Source organism: Aegilops tauschii, chromosome 3 (assembly GCF_002575655.3).
Source record: "Aegilops tauschii subsp. strangulata cultivar AL8/78 chromosome 3, Aet v6.0, whole genome shotgun sequence".
Taxonomy (NCBI): domain Eukaryota; kingdom Viridiplantae; phylum Streptophyta; class Magnoliopsida; order Poales; family Poaceae; genus Aegilops; species Aegilops tauschii.
Window position 1 is genome coordinate 419,933,063 of NC_053037.3, and position 23,489 is coordinate 419,956,551.

At 45.6% G+C, this 23,489-nt stretch overlaps 2 protein-coding genes, 1 long non-coding RNA gene and 1 other non-coding gene across 4 annotated transcripts; 3 read left to right on the top strand and 1 right to left on the bottom strand.

The window, feature by feature from the left end:
- The first annotated feature begins 951 nt into the window (after positions 1-951).
- Positions 952-1,739, top strand: LOC109753782 (uncharacterized). The gene is made up of 2 exons (XM_020312713.3): positions 952-1,243; positions 1,362-1,739. The coding sequence occupies exons 1-2, from the start codon at positions 1,106-1,108 to the stop codon at positions 1,521-1,523; spliced, it is 300 nt and encodes a 99-aa protein (XP_020168302.1). The 5' UTR covers positions 952-1,105; the 3' UTR covers positions 1,524-1,739.
- Positions 1,740-1,910: 171 nt separating this feature from the next.
- On the bottom strand, positions 1,911-1,996 carry TRNAY-GUA (transfer RNA tyrosine (anticodon GUA)). Its single transcript is given in 2 exon segments — positions 1,911-1,946; positions 1,960-1,996. It is a non-coding gene; the product is annotated as a tRNA-Tyr (tRNA).
- A 15,044-nt stretch (positions 1,997-17,040) lies between these two features.
- LOC109753772 (rop guanine nucleotide exchange factor 9) lies at positions 17,041-19,733 on the top strand. Its single transcript, XM_020312700.2, has 8 exons — positions 17,041-17,301; positions 17,428-17,566; positions 17,656-17,772; positions 17,914-18,068; positions 18,169-18,243; positions 18,338-18,604; positions 18,705-19,025; positions 19,133-19,733. The coding sequence occupies exons 2-8, from the start codon at positions 17,449-17,451 to the stop codon at positions 19,466-19,468; spliced, it is 1,389 nt and encodes a 462-aa protein (XP_020168289.1). The 5' UTR covers positions 17,041-17,301; positions 17,428-17,448; the 3' UTR covers positions 19,469-19,733.
- A 2,741-nt stretch (positions 19,734-22,474) lies between these two features.
- LOC141042440 (uncharacterized) lies at positions 22,475-22,988 on the top strand. Its single transcript, XR_012205226.1, has 2 exons — positions 22,475-22,644; positions 22,731-22,988. It is a non-coding gene; the product is annotated as an uncharacterized lncRNA (long non-coding RNA).
- The last annotated feature ends 501 nt before the right edge of the window (positions 22,989-23,489 follow it).

The window sequence follows — 23,489 nt, forward strand, 5'->3', positions numbered from 1 at the left end:
TAATCTACAATCTTAAATTGCAATCTTAGCAAAGAATTTAATGGCAGATTCTATGGATTATGCAGAATCCTTGGCGTAATGAACTGACCCTCAATACCTACTCCCTCCATTTCATAATATAAAAGCGTTTTTGACACTAGTCGCTTTTATATCATATTCATTCCGTCCTAAAATACTTGTCCAAAAAATAGAAGCATTCAGACATTTTAATTCTAGTACCACCTTTTGGCACATGTACTGCTGGTACACCACGGCTGGACCGCAGAAGACCTGCCGCATCTCCGATTATTAACATAAACTATTCCAACTGGGCCATAGCTCCGGAAAAATTATATTATCTCCGGATCAAACTAGCAAGAGCTCTTCCCTTTCACATGTAGCTGCTCGCTTTCGCTTATCCCATCCGTTTCTGCTTGTTCCGATCCAAGAATACATAGTATATGACTGGACCACGAGGATGGATTTGGACAAAGTTCACTGTAACCCACACATGTCTTAACAATAATGAAAGCAGTAAAAACGCAGCTAGTGACCGTACTTATACTCTCTATATACATATACTCGGAGATCCGATCAGGTCGGAGACTTTTCAGCCTCCAGCTTACGTGGAGTGCTAATTAACCCATCTGGTGGATATCCTCCAACAAAAATATCGATCGAGCCACCAGAATTCAGGACAGGCGCCCAGCTCAGCCAGAACGCCAACCATTTTAAATTCAATCAAAAGGAGAAAAGAAAGAACTCAACAGCAGCAGGCAACAGCATCTCCACTTTCAAAACCAGCCGGAGGCCGGAGGCCGGAGCGCCTGTGCCTCAAGTGCTCTATCTATCCGGGAACTCGCCGCTGGGTCGAGGTGGTCGTTAGCACGTCAAGTTGTTTTCTCTTTCGACTTCTCGTTAGCGCGTCACGTTGACGTGGACGCCCGAGCGTGAACTCCGTAGCTATCCGGGCATCCGCCTACAAAAGGGGCATAAGTGGTGCCCGGAGCTGCTCCATCCATCATCACCTCCTCTACCCAGCCAGACCTGTCCCGAGCCAATCATACAGTGCGGCGCGTGCGACTGCGAGCAGAGCTTCTAGCAATAAAGGGAGGGAGTGAGCGGGATGCTGGAAGGGAAGGCGACGGTGGAGGACACCGACATGCCGGCCAAGATGCAGCTGCAGGCCACCTCGGCGGCGTCCAGGGCGCTCGACCGCTTCGACGTCCTCGACTGCCGGAGCATCGCGGCGCACATCAAGAAGGTGAGAAACTTGCCAATCCCGCCCCCAAATCTACAAATTCTGAATCTGCAAGTAACAAGCTAGAGACGGTGCAAGTGCTGCGGAATGATTGGATCTGATTTGGATGGCTGCACTGCAGGAGTTCGACACGATCTATGGCCCGGGGTGGCAGTGCGTGGTGGGCTGCAGCTTCGGCTGCTACTTCACGCACAGCAAGGGGAGCTTCATATACTTCAAGCTCGAGTCGCTCAGGTTCCTCGTGTTCAAAGGCATGGCGGATGAGCAGCCACTGCCGTGCTGATCTGCTGCGCCCCTGTTTTAACGGCCGTGTGGACTACTCGATGATTACGGGGCGGCAGTTACTACCTACTAGTCTGAAACAGTTCCGTGAAATGCACCAATATGATATGCTGTAACTTGATTCAGCTTTTGCATCGCAATTCGCGAGTGTGGTCTGAAACTCTGAATGCGTTGAATGGTGTGGAAATGATCTTCAAACATGATGTTCCACTTCAAACATGCGTCGTTAATTCAGTATATTGGTGAAGAATTGCTGCAGAATCAGTTGGTTTTTGGCCGAAAGATGCTCTTCAATGTAACTTGCCTGTAAACGTGGTCCTTTTCGGCTGGACGAAAGATATAAAAAAAGACAAAAAAAGATAAAAAAATAAACGACGAAAAAAGAATATCCGACCTACCGGATTCGAACCAGTGACCTAAGGATTGATCTGCAAATACTACAGTCCTCCGCTCTACCAACTGAGCTAAGGTCGGGTTGGTGTTGCTGAGACGTATTAATATACTATTAACGGTAGCACCAGTTTTGTGTTCATGATATCCATCGTGTCAAACTTTACATTAACATGAACACGAACTGAGTTCAATTGGTTAAACTTGTTTTATGCACGAAAAAAGTATTGCTTCAAAAAATCTTTTATTCGATGCGAGGGTGTTGATGAAGAGGCTAAACGAGTACCTAACACAGAGGCAAATTCAATGAGGACCTACAGCCATAACAAACCGTGACACTGATTGGAACAACCACATCAGCAAGGACATTACCTAGGTTGAGATCAAATTCTAGAAAAGGCAAAGTTCAACTATGTTTCCTCTCTTCCCGCAAAAAAAAAAGTTTCCTCCCTACTTTGGTACCCAAAACCTTCCTCCTCTTCCGGCGACATAGAGTGAAACTGTTTGGAATTTTGGGAACCGGCCTGCAGAAGATGAGATGCTCATGTATTATGCTTCGCTTTAGCTATACATCAGTCGACTGAAAAAAAATCAATTATGGTCAGTCAATTTCCTTTTTTCAATCTGTGTACAAACCTACACTTCTGCATGCATGCAACTTGCATGGGTGACGCGGCTGCCCAGAGCATTAATGCGGCGTGTTGGTACAGACTCACTGAGATCAACCAGCTAGCTGGTTTTGGTTTAAATTTAAAGATATTTTATGAATTATAGTGTAAATGTAAGAGTCCAAATGAGTTTCTTATGCCATTTTTGGTGTTTTTTTATTGTTTTTTTCTTTTCCACATTTTTCTCTATGTGTGTGTGTGTCACCATGTGTGCGCGCACGTGTGTGGGTTTTACTTCTGTTTTTGGTTTTTCTTTGTTAGTTGATTTTTATTTTTGTTTTGTGGGTATTTTTGGAGTGTTGGTGAGTGGAAATGAACTATTTTATGATTATTGCATGCTACAAAAAGTGCAAGTTTAGAACAAAGTTGTGTGCAAGTTTTTTGAACATTTTTGTTATCTTTCTTCCTTAAAGGTCAATTATTTTTGCGAAATTCCAGTATTATATGTAAATTCTTGCATATTATTAAAAGGCACATTTTTGTGAATATTGCCTCGAAAAATCGTTGTTTTTTATTTTCTTTCTCCTTAAATGGTAATACCAATGCCACTGGTTTATTCTTCCTTAGAAAACTTTATTATTTTGATTTTGATTTTGTTTAAGTTTTTGTTGTTTTTATTTCTTCTTCAGGGGATACCAATGCCTCTAATGCATTCCTTCTTAGGAATCTTTTTAATGAAATTTCACTATTATATGACTATTCTTGCATATTATTAAAAAGCGCAATTTATGTGCAAACCGTGCGCAAATTTTGTCATTCTTTGTTTGTTTTTCTGCATTTCTTTCATCTTAAAGGTCCCTTGGTAATACTGATGCTACTAATTCATTCATTTTCTTAGAAACTTCAGTATTTTATATTTTGTTTTAGTTTTATTTTCATTTTTTCCTCTTGAAGGGTAGTACCAATGACACTAATTCATTCCTTCTTTTTTGCGAAAATTTCATAGATATATATATGTTTATTCTTCCATATTATAAAAAGCGCAAGTTCACCATAAATTTGTGCATGAATTTTATCATTATTTTATTATTCTTAAATGGTAGTTCCATTGCTAGTAATCCATTATTTCTTACTCCCTTCGGTCAGAAATAAGTGTCACAGTTTTGAACTAAGGTTGGAGGGAGTAGAAAACTTCATTATTACGATCTGGAAATGTATATACGCCATGGACCAAATACCAATTCAACTATTCATTCTTTCTTTAGAAAAGTTTGTTTTTTGCAAAAAAAAACACTACTATATCTTTACTCTTGCATATTTTAACAAAGCGCAATTGTGTGCAAATTTTGGCATTATATCTTTAGTTTTTATTTTATATTCTTTCTTTTTTATGAATACTACCAATGCCACTAATTCACCATTCTTTTAAAAACTTGACTATTTAACTTTGTTTTATAGTTTTTTCGTTTTGTTTCTTATGAAAGGGTAGTACCAATGCCACTAATTTGTTCTTCCCTAGAAGACTTTATTATTATGATTTTGTTCTAGTTTTTCTTTCATTTATTTTTTTATCTTCTTTCTTTTGAAAGAGTAATATCATTGCAAGTAATTCATTCTTCTTAAGGAACCTTCATATTTTGACATTGTTAGTTTTTACTTCATTTTCTTTCTTTTGGAAGGGTATACCAATGCCACTAATTCATTCTTCCTTAGAAAAATTCATTATTTTTTCTTTCTTTTGAAATGGTAATACCAATTCCACTAATTTATTCTTTCTTAGAAAAATTCATATTTTTATTTTGTTTTAGGTTTTTATTTTATTTCTTCTGTAAGGGTAACATTAATGCCCCTAATTCATTCCTGCTTAGAAAATTTGTTATTGCGACAATTTCAGCAGTATATGCATATTCTTGCATATTATAAAAAATGCACAATTTCTATATAAATTATGTGCAATTTTAATTATTTGTACTATTATTATTTTTCTTTATTCTTAGAAAAGCATGTTATTTTGATTTGCCTTTATTTTATTTTCTTTATTCTTTAATGATAATACATTGCCACTAATTCATTCCTTCTTAGGAATTTTCCTTTCTGCAAAAATACCACTATTATATGCTTATTTTTGCGTATTATAAAAAACACAATTTGTGTGCCAAATTTGTATTTATTTTATTATTATTCTTTTCTTTCTTCTTTAAAGGGTAATACCAATGACACAAATTGTATTTGTTTCTTTTGTTTACATGCATATATATGTCGACGGGAAGTACTGATTTATATGTATCTGTCTTATGTGTATGCATGCACCTGTAAGTAGCAATTAAGTTAATATATGGGTTGCTTAGGCATTGACGCGGCAACATGCAGGAGAATAGTCTTTGCATGCGTCTGCTCTTACGGCTGCGGGGTTACGTGTTGCCAATGGCCCCGGCCCAAAGATTAGTAAACATGCAAAAGTGACTGACTCAAATATTGCATTAAGTCGATTGATATCTAGTCGCCCTCACTGTGCTTAGGGCATTTTCAACGATGACCCGTAAATTTTCTCCCGCACCCATCCGTGAACAGATAGGATCAACCCGTAGACATGGATGAGGGAGACTGCCATCCAACCGTACCCGTAAATGTTTGTCTCTATTAATTTTTAATCGCCAAATAACTACGCGATTTCCTTTAAAAAACTATGATTGGTAGCTTTTTGTTTGGTGGAAGGCTATTAATCCATGTGCCAGCGTAATTTCCGTCAAAGCTAGCCTTCTTGGCAAGAAGTAATAAAAAACATTTTTTTAGAAAAAGAGGATGACCCCCGGCCTCTGCATCTGGACGATGCATGCGGTCACTTTATTAATTATTCTCACAAGACCTTACAAATGCATAAACAGCAAGACTAAAGCCATCGTCTAAGCAACACCTGTCGCTACACCTATCCAATTGATGAAGGGGCGCTGATAGCGTGTGCCTAATACCAAACAGACATCGCGGCGAAACCTAAACATCTAAGACCTAAGGTCCCAACTAGGACGCCTGCCTAGTATGGGGCACCTACCAGTCCGGCGCACTCCTCAATCAGGACGCCTGCCGGGTATGAGGCCGCCGCAGCCACCTGCCACGAGTCCATCTTCAGAGCTGTACTGTTGCATCTATCGTGCCAGGTCTCTCTGCCATCGACGCCACCACGACGCCAGACCGCGTCGTCCTCCTGCGCGAGTCCATCCTCCCACATCGAACTCTGAATCTGCACTGCACCACGCCGTCAAGATCCGTCGCCATCAATGTGTAGGATGAAGCATCGATCCACCAAAGAAGCCGTCCGCTGGTCCCGCAAAGCCGAGTGCACCTCCAAGAATGCCGCCCCAAAGGGGGATACGACACATGAATGCCGCCAACATCCGATCAGCTGATCTAAGGTTTCTCCGGGAGGTATTGAGTGGAGTTGGGAGCTTCACCTCGATGATGCCTTCATGAAGGACGACGATAAGGGCATCGTCATCACCGGCACCGGCCATCAACCGAAGACCAGGTTTTCACCCGGATCCGTCCCAAGAAATCCACCCAATAACCTGTGCACCGTCTCGACCGCCTTCAAAGCCCTAGATCCAGCCGCCTAGATCCGGCGACCAACCGCGGCAACAGTGACTGATAACCCACAAGTATAGGGGATCGCAACAGTTTTCGAGGGTAGAGTATTCAACCCAAATTTATTGATTCGACACAAGGGGAGCCAAAGAATATTCTCAGGTATTAGCAGTTGAGTTGTCAATTCAACCACACCTGGATAACTTAATATCTGTAGCAAAGTAGTATGGAAGTAACGGTAACGGTGATAAAAGTAACAGTAGCAGTTTTGTAGTAATTGTAACAGTGGCAACGGAAAAGTAACTAAGCAAAGAGCAATATGTGAAAAGCTCGTAGGCATTGGATTAGTGATGGATAATTTTGTCGGATGCGATTCCTCATGCAATAGTTATAACATAGGGTGACACAGAACTAGCTCCAGTTCATCAATGTAATGTAGGCATTTATTTCGAATATAGTCATACGTGCTTATGGAAAAGAACTTGCATGGCATCTTTTGTCCTACCCTCCCGTGGCAGCGGGGTCCTAATGGAAACTAAGGGATAGAGTACCGGACCAAAGCATTAACACTTAGTGAATACATGAACTCCTCAAACTACGGTCATCACCGGTAAGTATCCCGATTTTTGTCACTTCGGGGTTAACGGATCATAACACATAATAGGTGACTATAGACTTGCAAGATAGGATCAGGAACTCACGTATATTCATAAAAACATAATAGATTTATATCTGAAATCATGGCACTCGGGCCCTAGTGACAAGCATTAAGCATAGCAAAGTCATAGCAACATCAATCTCAGAACATAATGGATACTAGATCAAACCCTAACAAAACTAACTCGATTACATGATAAATCTCATCCAACCCATCACCGTCCAGCAAGCCTACGATGGAACTACTCACGCACGACGGTGAGCATCATGAAATTGGTGATGGAAGAAGGTTGATGATGATGATGGCGACGGATTCCCCTCTCCGGAGCCCCGAACGGACTCCAGATCAGCCCTCCCGAGAGATATTAGGGCTTGGCGGCGGTTCCGTATCGTAAAACGCGATGAATCCTTCTCTCTGATTTTTTCTCCCCGAACATGAATATATGGAGTTGAAGTTGAGGCCAGTGGAGCACCAGGGGGCCCACGAGGCAGGGGGCGCACCCAGGGGGGTAGGCACACCCCCCACCCTCATGGACAGGGTGTGGCCCCGCTGGCCTTGATTCTTTCGCCAGTATTTTTTATTAATTCCAAAAATAGTCACCGTGAAGTTTCAGGTCATTCTGAGAACTTTTATTTCTGCACAAAAATAACACCATGGCAATTCTGCTGAAAAGAGCGTCAGTCCGGGTTAGTTCCATTCAAATCATGCAAGTTAGAGTCCAAAACAAGGGCAAAAGTGTTTGGAAAAGTAGATACGATGGAGACGTATCAACTCCCCTAAGCTTAAACCTTTGCTTGTCCTCAAGCAATTCAGTTGATAAACTTAAAGTGATAAAGAAAAACTTTTACAAACTCTGTTTGCTCTTGTTGTTGTAAATATGTAAAGCCAGTATTCAAGTTTTCTGCAAAGATTATGAACTAACCATATTCACAATAACACTTAGGTCTCATGTTTACTCATATCAATGGCATAATCAACTAACGAGCAATAATAATAAATCTCGGATGACAACACTTTCTCAAAACAATCATAATATGATATAACAAGATGGTATCTCGCTAGCCCTTTCTGAGACCGCAAAACATAAATGCATAGCACCTCTGAAGATCAAGGACTGACTAAACATTGCAATTCATGGTAAAAGAGATCCAGTCATAGTCATACTCAATATAAATTAATAGTAATGGATGCAAATGACAGCGGTGCTCTCCAACTGGTGCTTTTTAATAATATGAGGATGACTCAACATAAGAGTAAATAGATAGGCCCTTCGCCGAGGGAAGCAGGGATTTGTAGAGGTGCCAGAGCTCGGTTTTGAAATAGAGATAAATAATATTTTGAGCGGCATACTTTCATTGTCAACATAACAACCAAGAGATCTCAATATCTTCCATGCTACACACATTATAGGCGGTTCCCAAACACAATGGTAAAGTTTATACTCCCCCACCACCAACAAGCATCAATCCATGGCTGGCCCGAAACAACGGGGGCCTCCAACTAACAACAGTCCTGTGGGAGTTTTTTTTGCAATTATTTTGATTTGATTTGAGCATGGGACTGGGCATCCCGGTGACCAGCCATTTCTCGTGAATGAGGAGCGGAGTCCACTCCTCTTGAGAATAACCCACCTAGCATGGAAGATACAGACAGCCCTAGTTGATACATGAGCTATTCGAGCATACAAAACAGAATTTCATTTGAAGGTTTAGAGTTTGACACATACAAATTTACTTGGAACGACAGGTAGATACCGCATATATAGAAGGTATGGTGGACTCATATGGAATAACTTTGGGGTTCATGGAAGTGGATGCACAAGCAGTATTCCCGCTTAGTACAAGTGAAGGCTAGGAAAAAGACTGGGAAGCGACCAACTAGAGAGCGACAACAGTCATGAACATGCATTAAAATTAATAAACATTGAGTGCAAGCATGAGTAGGATATAATCCACCATGAACAAAAATATCGTGGAGGCTATGTTGATTTTGTTTCAACTACATGCGTGAACATGTGCCAAGTCAAGTCACTCGAATCATTCAAAGGAGGATACCACCCTATCATACCACATCACAGCCATTTTAATAGCATGTTGGCACGCAAGGTAAACCATTATAAACTCCTAGCTAATTAAGCATGGCATAAGCAACTATAATCTCTAATTGTCATTGCAAACATGTTTCATTCATAACAGGCTGAATCAGGAACGATGAACTAATCATATTTACAAATACAAGAGAGGTCGAGTTCATACCAGCTTTTCTCATCTCAATCAGTCCACCATATATCGTCATTATTGCCTTTCACTTGCACGACCGAACGATGTGGATAATAATAATAGTGAGCGTGCATTGCACTAAGCTGGAATCTGCAAGCATCTGATACAAAGGAGAAGACAAGGTAATATGGGCTCTTTGTTAGATCAACAATAATGCATATAAGAGCCACTTCAACATTTTAATCATGGTCTTCTCCTATCGACCCCCAAAGAAAGGAAACAAATAAAACTATTTACACGGGAAAGCTCCCAACAAGCAAAAGAAGAACAAGAAATCTTTTTGGGTTTTCTTTTAATTACTACTACTACAGGCATGGAAAGTAAACTAGCTAAAAGTTACAACTAATTTTTTTTGGTTTTTCTTAAGGTTATTCAAACACACAAGAAGAAAGCGAGAAAAAGGAAAATAAACTAGCATGGATATTACAATGAAAAAGTATGAGCACCGACAACTAGCATGAGTGTGTGAACATGAATGTAATGTCGGTGAGGAATACGTACTCCCCCAAGCTTAGGCTTTTGGCCGAAGTTGGTCTATGCCCATGGATCAAAGTTGTAGTTGGGGTCGTACTGAGATGCAGCAGCTATTGCCTCATGAGCTGCAGCTTGGAGGCGAGCTGTCTCCGTCCTCCTCTCATACTCGTGCGCCTCCTCCCTGGTTATAATATAACTCCCTTTTGCCTGAAAGTCAAAGAACGTAGGAGCAGGGAGAGTAACATGGACAGTGCGGCGCCTGTCAAACATTAGTCGGTACTTGAGAGGTTGTTCATTACTCTCAATAAACTGATGGCGAACCATAGCATTATAATCTAAATAAGCGGGAGGCAATTCCATATCATTTTCATGTATGGGTATCTCAAGAAAATTAGCTACACGGGTTGAATAAATTCCTCCGAACAAATCTCCATTAGTACTGTTATTATGCAACCTACGTGCAACAATGGCCCCCAAGTTGTATTGCTTATCTCCTAATACGGCACTCTTGAGAACACTAAGGTCAGGAACACACATGTGACATGCATGTATAGCAGGAAATGAATGCTCCCTATGGTAGCTTGTGTTATCTCTCTAGATTCCCCCACAGTAATACTAGCAAGAAAATCTTTAAACTCAGATTTGCGAGGTTCACTAGCACTACCCCATTGCGGGAGTTTACAAGTAGTATCAAAATCTTCTAAGTCCATGGTATAAGATTTATTATAAAGATCAAATAGGACAGTGTGAGAATAGTGTGAAGACGTAAATTTAAATCTTCTCACAAAGGAATCAGTTAGGTGATAATACTGAGGGCACTTATCTAGCATGAAGCCATCGAGTTCAGCATTACGCACATATGCGTCAAATTCCTCCTTAATTCCTGCTCGGACCACGAAATCTTCTGACGGCCATTCACAAGGCCGCAGTTGAGCTTCTCTTGGTGTTCATGGTCCGGCTCACGTATTGCGGGCCTGGGTCCTTGCTTCCTTGAAGAACCACCTTGGTACATTTTCCTAAACATATTTCTTCCTCTGAATTTTTTTTGAAAATTTTAGTAACTCAAAATAAAAGTGAACCAAACTCAACAAAATTGATAGCAACTACTCCCACAAGTGCCTAGAGACTATATCATGCATTAGAACTACTTGGGACCATATAAATTTGACATGCAAGCTCAAGAACAGGGTCACCTCAGCAGCAAAAATTTGCAATAAATAAAGCACTAGAAAAAAAACTAATTGGACCATTGGAGGAGTCACATACCGAAGAACAATCCTCCAAAGCAGTTTTGTGAGTGGAGCTTTGAGCAAGGAGATCAAAAATGACAGCAAGATGAGCTAGAACTCGTGCTTGAGCTGGTTGGTGACTTTTTTAGGAGGAAGAAGAAGTGTGTGGGTGCAGGAATAAGTGGAGGGGGCCACCAGGGGCCCCCGAGGCAGGTGGGCGCGCCCTGAACCCTCGTGGCCAGGTGCTTGCTCCCCCTGATGTGTTCTCAGTGCCAAATATTTTCAAATATTCTAGAAAAAATCATATTTCATTTTCAGGGCATTTGGAGAAATTTTATTTTCGGGGTATTTTGTATTGCACAGATAATTCAGAAAACAGACAGAAAATACTATTTTTGCCTTATTTAATCTAAATAACAGAAAGTAAAGGGAGTGTACAGAAGGTTGTGCTTTCTAATTTCATCCATCTCATGCTCATCAAAAGGAATCCACTAACAAGGTTGATCAAGTCTTGTTAACAAACCCATTCCGAATCGCATGAAACCGGAGAATTTTCAAATAGCACTAGGTTACCTCAATGGGGATATGCACATCCCCAACAATAAGAATATCATATTTCTTCTTGACAGTAGAAAGAGGATATTCAAAACCTTCAATAGTGACAGTTGAAAATTTTCCAATAGAATTGATACTATGGACTTGAGGTTGTTTCTTCGGAAAGTGTACCGTATGCTCATTACCATTAACATGGAAAGTGACATTGACTTTGTTGCAATCAATAACAGCCCCTGCAGTATTCATAAAGGGTCTACCAAGGATAATCGACATACTATCGTCCTCGGGAATATCAAGAATAACAAAGTCCGTTAAAATAGTAACGTTTGCAACCACAACAGGCACATCCTCACAAATACTGATAGGTATAGCTGTTGATTTATCATCCATTTGCAAAGATATTTCAGTAGGTGTCAACTTATTCAAATCAAGTCTACGATATAAAGAGAGATGCATAACACTAACACCGGCTCCAAGATCACATAAAGCAGTTTTAACATAGTTTCTTTTAATGGAGCATGGTATAATTGGTACTCCTGGATCTCCTAGTTTCTTAGGTATTCCACCTTTAAAAGTGTAATTAGCAAGCATGGTGGAAATTTCAGCTTCCGGTATCTTTCTTTTATTTGTAACAATATCCTTCATATACTTAGCATAAGCATTCATTTTAAGCATATCAGTCAAATGCATACGCAAAAAGATAGGTCTAATCATTTCAGCAAAGCGCTCAAAATCCTCATCATCCTTTTTCTTGGATGGTTTAGGAGGAAAATGCATGGATTTCTGAACCCATGGTTCTCTTTCTTTACCGTGCTTCCTAGCAACAAAGTCTCTCTTATCATAACGTTGATTCTTTGATTGTGGGTTATCAAGATCAACAGCAGATTCAATTTCTACATCATTGTTATTGCTAGGTTGAGCATCAACATGAACATCAATATTAACATTATCACTAGGTTCATGTTCATCACCAGATTGTGTTTCAGCATCAGAAATAGAAATATCATTGGGATTCTCAGGTGTGTCAACAACAGGTTCACTAGAACCATGCAAAGTCCTATCATTTTTTTCTTCCTCTTAGAAGGACTAGGTGCATCAACATTAGTTCTCTGAGAATCTTGCTCAATTCTCTTGGGGTGGCCCTCAGGATACAAAGGTTCCTGAGTCATTTTACCCCCTCTAGTCATAACTCTAACAACATTATCATTTTTCTTATTATTTAATTCATTGAGCAAATCATTCTGAGCTTTAAGCACTTGTTCTACTTGAGTGGTAACCATAGAAGCATGTTTACTAATGAGTTTAAGTTCACCTTTAACTCTAGACATATAATCACTCAAGTGTTCAATCATATAAGCATTTCGTTTCAATTGTCTACCAACATAAGCGTTGAAGTTTTCTTGTTTAACAATAAAATTACCAAACTCATCTAAGCATTAGCTAGCAGACCTATAACGAGGAATATCACCTTCATCAAATCTATAGAGAGAATTTACCTTTACTACCTGTGTCGGGTTATCAAGACCATGTATTTCTTCAATAGGTGGTAAATTCTTAACATCTTCAACTTTAATACCTTTTTCTTTCATAGATTTCTTTACCTCTTGCATATCTTCAGGACTGAGAAATAGAATACCCCTTTTCTTTGGAGTTGGCTTAGGAGTTGGTTCAGGAAGTGTCCAATTATTTTCATTAGTCGACATATTATTCAATAGCAATTTAGCTTGATCAGCTGTTCTTTCCCTGAAAACACAACCAGCACAACTATCCAGGTGGTCTCTGGAAGCATCAGTTAGTCCATTATAAAAGATATCAAGTATTTCATTTTTCTTGAGAGGATGATCAGGCAAAGCATTAAGTAATCGGAGAAGCCTCTCCCAAGCTTGTGGGAGACTCTCTTCTTCAATTTGCACAAAATTATATATTTCCCCTTAAAGTAGCTTATTTCTTATGAGCGGGGAAATATTTAGCAGAGAAGTAATAAATCATATCCTGGGGACTACGCACACAACCAGGATCAAGAGAATTAAACCATGTTTTAGCATCACCCTTTAATGAGAACGGAAATAATTTAAGGATATTGTAGTAACGAGTTTTCTCATCATTAGTGAATAGGGTGGCTATATCATTTAATTTAGTAAGATGTGCCACAACAGTTTCAGATTCATAGCCATAAAAAGGATCAGATTCAACCAAAGTAATTATCTCAGGATCGACAGAGAAATCATAATCCTTATTGGAAATACAGATAGGTGAAGTAGCAAAAGCAGGGTCATATTTCATTCTAGCATTCAAAGATTTTTCTTTCAGCTTAGCTAATAATTTCTTAAGATCATATCTATCATTGCAAGCAAGAAAGTCTCTAGCAGTTTCTTCATCCATAACATAACCCTCAGGCACAATACGCAATTCATATCTAGGGGGAGAATCTTCATCATCGCTTTCATCAATATTATCAGTTTCAATAATTTCATTCTCTCTAGCCCTAGCAAGTTGTTCATCAAGAAATTCACCTAATGGCACAGTAGTATCAAGTATAGAAGTAGTTTCATCATAAGTATCATGCATAGGAGAAGTGGCATCATCAATAACATGCGACATATCAGAATTAATAGCAGAAGCAGGTTTAGGTGTCGCAAGCTTACTCAAAACAGAAGGTGAATCAAGTGCAGAGCTAGATGGCAGTTCCTTACCTCCCCTCATAGTTGAGGGAAAAATCTTAGTTCTTTCGTCTTTCAAGTTCCTCATAGTGACCAGCAGATATAAATCCCAAGTGACTCAAAGAATAGAGCTATGCTCCCCGACAACAACGCTAGAAAATAGTCTTGATAACCCACAAGTATAGGGGATCACAACAGTTTTCGAGGGTGGAGTATTCAACCCAAATTTATTGATTCGACACAAGGGGAGCCAAAGAATATTCTCAAGTATTAGCAGTTGAGTTGTCAATTCAACCACACCTGGATAACTTAATATTTGCAACAAAATATTTAGTAGCAAAGTAGTTTGGAAATAATGGTAACAGCGATAAAAGTAACAGTACCAGTTTTGTAGTAACTGTAAGAGTGGCAACGGAAAAGTAACTAAGCAAAGAGCAATATGTGAAAAGCTCGTAGGCATTGGATCAGTGATGGATAATTATGTCGGATGTGATTCGTCATGCAATAGTTATAACATAGGGTGACACAGAACTAGCTCCAGTTCATCAATGTAATATAGGCATGTATTCCGAATATAGTCATACATGCTTATGGAAAAGAACTTGCATGACATCTTTTGTCCTACCCTCCCGTGGCAGCGGGGTCCTAATGGAAACTAAGGGATATTAAGGCCTCCTTTTAATAGAGTACCGGACCAAAGCATTAACACTTAGTGAATACATGAACTCCTCAAACTACGGTCATCACCGGTAAGTATCCCGATTTTTGTCACTTCGTGGTTAACAGATCATAACACATAATAGGTGACTATAGACTTGCAAGATAGGATCAAGAACTCACATATATTCATGAAAACATAATAGGTTCAGATCTGAAAATGGCACTCGGACCCTAGTGACAAGCATTAAGCATAGCAAAGTCATAGCAACATCAATCTCAGAACATAGTGGATACTAGGGATCAAACCCTAACAAAACTAACTCGATTACATGATAAATCTCATCCAACCCATTACCGTCCAGCAAGCCTACGATGGAATTACTCACGCACGGCGGTGAGCATCATGAAATTGGTGATGGAGGATGGTTGATGATGACGATGGCGATGGATTCCCCTCTCCGGAGCCCCGAACGGACTCCAGATCAGCCCTCCCGAGAGAGATTAGGGCTTGGCGATGGCTCCGTATCGTAAAACGCGATGAATCCTTCTCTCTGATTTTTTTCTCCCCGAACGTGAATATATGGAGTTGGAGTTGAGGTCGGTGGAGCACCAGGGGGCCCATGAGGCAGGGGCCACGCCCAGGGTGTAGGCGCGCCCCCACCCTCATGGACAGGGTGTGGGCCCCCTGGCCTTGATTCTTTCGCCAGTATTTTTTATTAATTTCAAAAATATTCACCGTGAAGTTTCAGGTCATTCCGAGAACTTTTATTTCTGCACAAAAATAACACCATGGCAATTCTGCTGAAAACAGCGTCAGTCCGGGTTAGTTCCATTCAAATCATGCAAGCTAGAGTTCAAAACAAGGGCAAAAGTGTTTGGAAAAGTAGATACGATGGAGACGTATCAGTGCCACCGTGGGATCCCTGGCGCACCGGCCACTGCCTGAGTGTGCCACCACTGGAGCCTAGGAGGAGGGGTCCCACCCCTCCTCGCCAAGCCGCGAGAGCCGCCAAGAAGGATCCCGCGCGCTTGTCACCGTCTCTGATCCGAACCAATCCAAAGCAGATCGCCGTCACAGATCCGCCTTGGACAGGGGCTGCACCACGCCATGCCGCTGCGGGAAGCCCTAGCTTCACCAGCCGCCACCCTCCAGGGCCGCCGCCCCGAGATCCAGACAGAACCTCGCCGCTGCCACCGGCCAAGTTCCGCCACCGCCGACTAGCCACAGCGACCTCCACCGCCATGCCGCCGACGGATCTGGGCGAGGATAGCCATCCTCCCCGAGGACAGACGTCGTAGCCTCTTCTCCGCGTACTCGCACGGGAAGCCACCGTGGCCGCGTCCCCACCCCTCGCCGGATGCCGCGCACGTGCCGCCCCGCCGCCGGCGAAGGCCGCCGCCACGAGGAGACCCGCACGCAGCCGCCACACAGCTCGGCGTCGACCCATCTGCAGCCGCGCCATGGGCCCGCTGCCGTCAAGATCGTCGCCGCCACGCCGCCAGGATCCGCGCGCCCCGGCGCCTCCGCTCGGCCTGGCCGCTCCCGCAGGCCACGAACGCGAGGAGGGGAGAAGGCCCCCGCCGCCAGCCACCGCAGGGGGCTTTGCCCCGGCGGCTCTGACCGGCGGAGGCGGGGAAGGGGAGGAGGGGGAGGGCTAGTGGCGGACGGTGGCGGCGGCGCCCGTGTCGCCCCAGTAATAAAAAACGTTAATAGAAAACTAATCACCGTGCCAAATGCTAATCATATGGCAAGAAGTAACCTTTCGCCAAATGCCCAAATACCAATCACCTTGCCAAATTTTAATCATATGGCAAGAAGTAACCTTCCGAGAAATGCCTAAATATATTTGCAAGCTTCCGCCAAATGCCTAAATACTAATCACAATCTGGCTTTTAACATGCTAGCCTTCCGCCAATTAACTAGCGGCCTTCCGCCATCCGAACGAAGAGGTGGGGTAGTGGAGATTTTTGGTTTGTCATGAGGATGTTCGGACTCGTGCAGAGCTCCCCACATTTGTCTCCGGTTTGCATGAAAAAACACGTCTAAACTACTCGGCAGACCGATACAAATCTGCGTTGGATGACAACACGTCCGCACAGCACGGTCCGGCCGTATGCGGGCGGTTTGAGGGTCGGCATTGTTGGGCATGCCCTTACTCACTCCTATACTAATCTCCTACAGCCTGCAAGTACAAGTTCTTATCTTGGCACAGATCCAGTTTGTCACACGCACGTTGGCGCGAAATGAAATGCAGCTGATTGCCCCGTAGAATAGAATCGCCGTAGAGCGAGCCGAGAGAGGGGCCTTGCCCTTGCGCTAGCTCCCGGACCGTTGAAGGGGAGGGCAGGCCTAAGAATGCACTTTCTAATAATAAAGCATGCGGCGCTCCCTAATTATACTCCCGGCCTTCTCCCCCCCTCGGCCACCGGGGCCTCTCTTCTTCCCCTCCGCCTTCTTCCCTTCCCACCATGGCACCGCGGGCGATCGGTCGAACCCAGTCCGTGGACCGCGAACAAGACCCACGGGAATCATCCGCCCGCGGCTACTGATCATTTCGATCCGTTTCTCCTCCCAACGCTTTCGGCTCTGCGCGCGCGTAATCCCTCCCGACTCATCCATTTCCCTCCGCCTTTGCACTCGACGCACGCACGTCGCTCGAGGCCCCGGAAAGCTGCGCGCTTTACAGGTACGTACGCCAGTATCATCAATCGCAGTAATCATAATGTGAGTTTTTGAGTACGCCTCGCTGTAGTCCATCCAATCCTGGAGGAGAAAGCTAGGTCACGAAGCATATATGCGTGCCGTTTTGAAGTTTCGGTAGGTAGATCGGGCGATGGCGGCCAACGGCGGGTCGCTGGAGCGGCGGGGCTCCATGCGGCGGTCGGGGAGCAAGGCGAAGGAGGAGCCGGCGGCCGACCATGGCGCCGAGGAGCACGCCTCGGGACCTTCCGGTAAGTAGCAGTCAAGATCGATCGGTTGTCCTTCCGGCCGGTACGTTGGCTAGCTCTCAAGAGGCGTCGGTCGTTTGCATTGCATGCAGACATTGAAGTGATCAAGGAGAAGTTCGGCAAGCTGCTGCTCGGGGAGGACATGTCGGGGTCCGGCAAAGGCGTGCCGTCCGCGCTAGCCCTGTCCAACGCCGTCACTAATCTTGCAGGTGACAACCTAGCTACCTTCCTATTACTAGTTACTACGTAGGAGTACTTGCCAAATCAAGTTGTTCTCATGCATCCATGAAATGAAAGGGTTGCAAATTAAAATGGCAACGAAAAGCTGATAGTTAAATATATGTTGGCAGCTGCTGTGTTCGGCGAGCAACGCAAGTTGGAGCCCATGGCCCCCGACAGAAAGGCGAGGTGGAAGAAAGAAGTGGGCTGGCTCCTGTCCGTGGCAGATCAGATCGTGGAGTTCGTCGCCAAGAAACAAGTCCTGGACAACGGCGTCGAAATGGAGGTTCGGTTGAACAACAGCTCGATCGTAGTACATCTTCTTCTTCTTCTTCTTTTGCCCACTCCGGTAATCTCCTCTCCTTGCTCTGCTCTGCTCGCTGCAGGTGATGGGCACGCAGCAGCGAAGGGATCTGCAGTCCAACATACCGGCGTTGCGCAAGATCGACGCCATGCTTCTCGTAAGAAACATCAACTTCCAAGGAGTCAACTGCCCACCTAGCGTATAAGTATGTATATGTAGCTGAAGCTCGTACCGCCTTTGCGGTTTCCTAGGATTACCTGGACGCCTTCAAGGACCGCACCGACTTTTGGTACGTAAAGCGCGACTCGTGCTCGGACGCCGAGAAAGAGGAGTCTACAGAGAAGTGGTGGATACCCATCGTGAAGGTCCCTCCCAACGGGCTGGCCCCGGCGTCCAGAGCCTGGATCCAGCACCAGAAGGAGCTGGTGAACCAGGTGCTCAAGGCGGCCATGGCCATCAACGCCAACTGCCTCATGGAGATGGCCATCCCAGAGTCCTACCTAGAGTCGCTGCCCAAGGTACGTATGTACTATGAATACCATCATCTTCATCCTTCTCTGACGACACGAAGCTAGCTGTTGTCTCGTTGATATGAAAATGAAAATGGGACGCATGCAGAACGGGCGGGCGAGCCTCGGGGACGCGCTGTACCGGATCATCACGGACGTGGAGTTCGACCCGGACGACTTCCTGTCGACGGTGGACCTGACGTCGGAGCACAAGATCCTGGACCTCAAGGACCGCATCGAGGCGTCGGTCATCATCTGGAACAGGAAGGTGCACAACAAGGACGGCAAGTCCTCGTGGGGCTCCGCCGTCAGCCAGGAGAAGCGTGAGCAGTTCGAGGAGCGGGCGCAGACGCTGCTGCTCATCATCAAGCACAGGTTCCCCGGCATCCCCCAGTCCACCCTCGACATCGCAAAGATACAAGAAAACAGGGTACGTAACCACACGCAATATAACTACTCCCTCCGCTCCGATCCATATTACTTCACTTGTCATTAATTAATTTTCCTTGGCTGGTTGGCTGGCTGGCTGGCGACTAGGACGTGGGATTTGCTCTCCTGGAGAGCTACTCCAGGGTCCTCGAGAGCCTCGCCTTCAACGTCATGTCCAGGATAGAGGACGTGATCGTCGCCGACAACGTGGCCAGGGAGAAGGCCAAGAAGGACGCGCCGGCCGGCTCGAGCTTGGAGGCGCCCCCCCAGGTCCCCGACGGGGCAGACAGCATGACGCTGCTCGACTTCATGGGCTGGAACGGCGACTCGGAGGGGAGGCCCGACGACCAGTCCCCGTCGGCGGTGGACCCGGCGCAGGACGACGGGAGGCTCATGAAGCTGCCCAACATCATGACCAACCTTTTTATGAAAACGACACAGTGATGGGATATTTCTCCCCTTTTTATGAACTTCTACTACTTTGTCATCAACAAAAAGATGAATGCCGTCCAATTACTGCATGGCCTATTTTGTACCAGGCTACCAGTACCAGCACATGGTAGAAAACCAAAAGGCCTTGAGTAGAGAGTTCATTAATTGTTGTAAAAATACTAGTTTCAACAGATATGTCAATAGGGGAACCATAATCATATATAATGCATACAATTCTGTGCAACATATGAATAAATAAGGCAGAAAGTGGCGGAAATCCCTTTTGGAGCTCGGCCTCCAGTGAGGCCTCCAAATTCAAATTTGAAATTTCGTCGAAATTCATATTTTTGCATTTCAAAAAATTGTGAGAAAAATACTGATATACATGAAGGCATAACACACATGTGTGTAAATTTTCAGTTCAAAATACATTGAAATGAGGGATGTGCAAAAAAGACAAATCTGAGGCTGTTTAACACGTGATACTATTCATCCTTCCGGCCCATGAATTTGTCGTTTTTGTACAGGTCGCAACTCAAGGTATTTCATCATGAATTTTTACACACATGTGGTTTACATCTTTACATACACGCATATTTTTTCCAGAATTTTTAAACCATAAAAGTTTTCATTTGAATTTTTCAAAAATAAAGGCCTCCATGAAGCTCGGCCTCCAAAAGGCCTCTCTCAGAAAGTGGTAATTACATTATCTTTGCACCTGCAGCTAGAGTACGTACCGGAATGGTTCATATGACAGGCATTCGAATTGTCCGTATTGAATAATTCTTTTGTGGCTGAAACCCAAAGCATAAGATATTTACTCTTTGTTCAGTTCAGCACCAAACAGAATTTCCCTTGTCGTCCTTCGCTATGCCGTTTTCAAGCGGCGCCTCGTCTCCCTTGTCGTGCTGCCGTTTGACCTGGTCTTGGCCACCCCTGTGCGGCCTGCGACGGCATTTCTGTTCTCCCGCCGCTCTTTGGCCTCCGTCCTTTGTGTCTCATCAGACCTCGGCCTTGCTTTTGAGCGCCTTGTATGGTCGCGTTTTCGCTCCCCCGTCACTCTCCAGGCTGGGCGCCCTGCCCATGGGTGCCGCTCGTATGCAAGGATCATCCAGTTCCCATATGATGTTGGGGCCGTGTTCCTTGGCCTCCTTCTTGCTTACCTATTTGGTGGCGATCATGAGCCTTTCAACGTCACGATGGAGGAAGAGGGCCGCTTCTCCTTCACCGTTGCTTCTACGGATGTCGCTCGCCTCATTGCCAGTTTTGGTGACTTTTGGCGGCCCGGCATCCTGCTCCGGTTCCTCCACCCGCCGTCGTCCCCGTCCCCGGCGCCCCCGCGTTTGCGGGGCTCAGTCTTGCCGCCGCAGCTCCCTCCCTCAACCTGGCTTCTGCGACTACGAGCTCCGGGCCGCTACCTCGCCGGGGCGCTAAGGTACGTCCTGTTCATCCTGGTACTCGCTTTCGTAGCCTGATTTTGCATGATTACCATGTAGACATTACTGTCAACACCAAGGACCCAAACCCTAGCCCAACAGTTCAAGTGTGGGTTGCAGTCAAGCTTCTAAAACCCGTACTCCCAACTGTTAAGCTAGTTACTGATGCCTTGGACCACCTTTTTTCCAATACAAATGTTTTTTACGTGCAAATCGTACATGCGGGACTCTTCTGCACTTGGGTCTCCTTGGTAGATGTCCGGTCCAAAATGGTCTCCCGCTCTCCCTGTGTCCTCTCCCATTTCGAACTTTGCTTGTTTGAATCCCAACAACTTGCCTAGTGTGCTCTTGACTCTTTTCCCGAGGTGGACTGCTCATCAACGTTCTACCTGTCCTCCCAAACACGTGCCACCCCCTACAGTGCCCAATCGATTCTTGGTTGTTTCTCGACCAACGTTCAATCCAAAGACTCGACGCTCGCTACTGCCAGCGCGCTATCGTCCGCTATCCAGTCTGGTCCTCTCATCTCGTCGGGCCTTGTCTCCTCGCCATTAAATGAACCAGCATGTGTGCATACAGAGGGATCGGTCTCCCTCCCATTAAATGAGTTAGCAGGCGTGCATTCAGACATGGCTTCGATCACGTATGACTGCACCATCCCTGCCCTTCCCACAAACATGCATGCTTCACCACCCGCGGCCCCCACCCCCCATGCACGTCTGCTGTCCCAAAGGCTTCACCACGCTTGCATGCAAAGCCGGGCCCACCCTCATGCACGCACGTACACCACCAGGTCTATCTTCACGCCACCGCTCGTGTCGCTACCACGCACATGTTTGACAGCAGGGCTCCCCCCTGCCGTCGCATGTGCCATTTCTGATCCCTCGATCGAACCAACGACCCCGTCGGCGTGCCCAGCCCGAGAAGAAAAAGGCTACGCCTACTATTACCTCACCTACGTCCGCTCCAGACCACGAGATCGCCTCTGAGTGGCTGATCAACCCGCCCTTGCCACCCCAAGCCACTGACACCCTGGCCGCCCTTCCAACGACTCCATCGTTTGGCCCCACTACTCACAACCATCAAAATCCACCCCTCCAGCTCGTCTCAGCTCCGACGAACTCGCCCGCTGCTGAACTCCCGGGCCCTCCCCCTAACCATGGCAGGCCAGCCCCCTTCCCTCCTCTTCCGCTCCTTGCCACCAGACCCATATCGTACCCCACGTCTATGACTTGTGGCCCCTAGATTGGTTACCTCCCTTACAGGACTTTGGTACTGCACCTCGAGCCCCTCCGACCCGTGACATTTGCTCACATGTCCCTCCCTCTGGTCGCTCCGGTCAGCGGGAGGATACACACGCATGCGCCTCCCCCGTCCCTTCAGCTTCGCTGTTGTCCATTCCTTTTCCCTCCTGCCATGACAAGAGACCTTGCCCTCCTCAAACAGACGGTGCAGCAGAAGATTCGCACGCAACCTGCAGCGTACCGCGCCGCGCCTCGACCCCCGCTCCTTCACCCTTCTATCAAGACGTTCTGCTACGTCCCAAGCCCAGCTCCATCTCCCCCTCCCCCCTACTTATACCCACCTCCACCACCCGGCTAAAACTCACACACACAACCACTCCTCCTCCAAACTCAAGAAGACGACTCGCCGGCGGTGCTTCCGGTGCCTCGCGACGAACCACGTCGTCTTCGACTGTAGGGACCCCGTTCGTTGCGCCCGCTGCTGCTGCTCCGGTCAAGGTAGCTTCAGGTGCAAAGCCCTTCACCTCCTTCCCTGTTTTTCAAAGATGCCGCCCTCCCCTACCCGTCGTTCTAACCTGCTTTCTGTCCTGCCAGCTCCATGGACGCGCTGCCCGACCACGCCGTCGCCAACGTCGATCCTGCCAACCAGCCCCCCATCGCTACGGCCCCGACAACGCTCCGCTTCGGCTCCTTCTAGGTGGAGGTCCGCAACGTGTTGTGGAACGTAGTAATTTCAAAAAAAATTCTACGCACACACAAGATCATGATAATACATAGCAACAAGAGGGGAGAGTGTAGTCTATGTATTCTCGTAGACCGTAAGTGGAAGCGTTATGACAACGCGGTGATATAGTCGTACGTCTTCATGATCGATTGATCCTTGTACCGAAAGTACGGCACCTCCGCGATCTGCACACGTTCGGCTCGGTGACGTCCAACGAACTGACGATCCAGCAGAGTGTCGAGGGAGAGCTTTGTCAACACGACGGCGTGATAACGGTGATGATGAAGCTACCGGCGCAGGGCTTCGCCTAAGCACTGCAACGATATGCCCGAGGTGGATTATGGTGAAGGGGCGCACCGCACACGGCTTAGAGGATCAATGATCAACTTGTATGTTCTAGGGTGCCCCCCTGCCCCCGTATATAAAGGAGCAAGGGGGGAGGCCGGCCTGCCCTTAGGGCGCGCCAAGGAGGGGAGGAGTCCTCCTCCTAGTTGGACTCCCCCTTTCCTAGTCCAACTAGGAGGAGGAAGGGGAAAGGAAGGAGAGGGAGAGAGGAAGGGAAAGAGGGGGCGTCGCCTCCCTCCTTGTCCAATTCGGACTCCCAAGGGAGGGGGGCGCGGCCAGCCCTA

What these genes read in the sequence shown, in the direction of transcription:
- LOC109753782 (XM_020312713.3), top strand. Translation starts at nt 1,106, where the DNA reads ATGCTGGAAGGGAAGGCGACGGTGGAGGACACCGACATGCCGGCCAAG. An exon ending in TCGCGGCGCACATCAAGAAG is followed by an intron (nt 1,244 to 1,361) that starts GTGAGAAACTTG and finishes GCTGCACTGCAG; the next exon opens with GAGTTCGACACGATCTATGG.
- LOC109753772 (XM_020312700.2), top strand. Translation starts at nt 17,449, where the DNA reads ATGGCGGCCAACGGCGGGTCGCTGGAGCGGCGGGGCTCCATGCGGCGG. An exon ending in GCACGCCTCGGGACCTTCCG is followed by an intron (nt 17,567 to 17,655) that starts GTAAGTAGCAGT and finishes CATTGCATGCAG; the next exon opens with ACATTGAAGTGATCAAGGAG. An exon ending in CGCCGTCACTAATCTTGCAG is followed by an intron (nt 17,773 to 17,913) that starts GTGACAACCTAG and finishes ATATGTTGGCAG; the next exon opens with CTGCTGTGTTCGGCGAGCAA.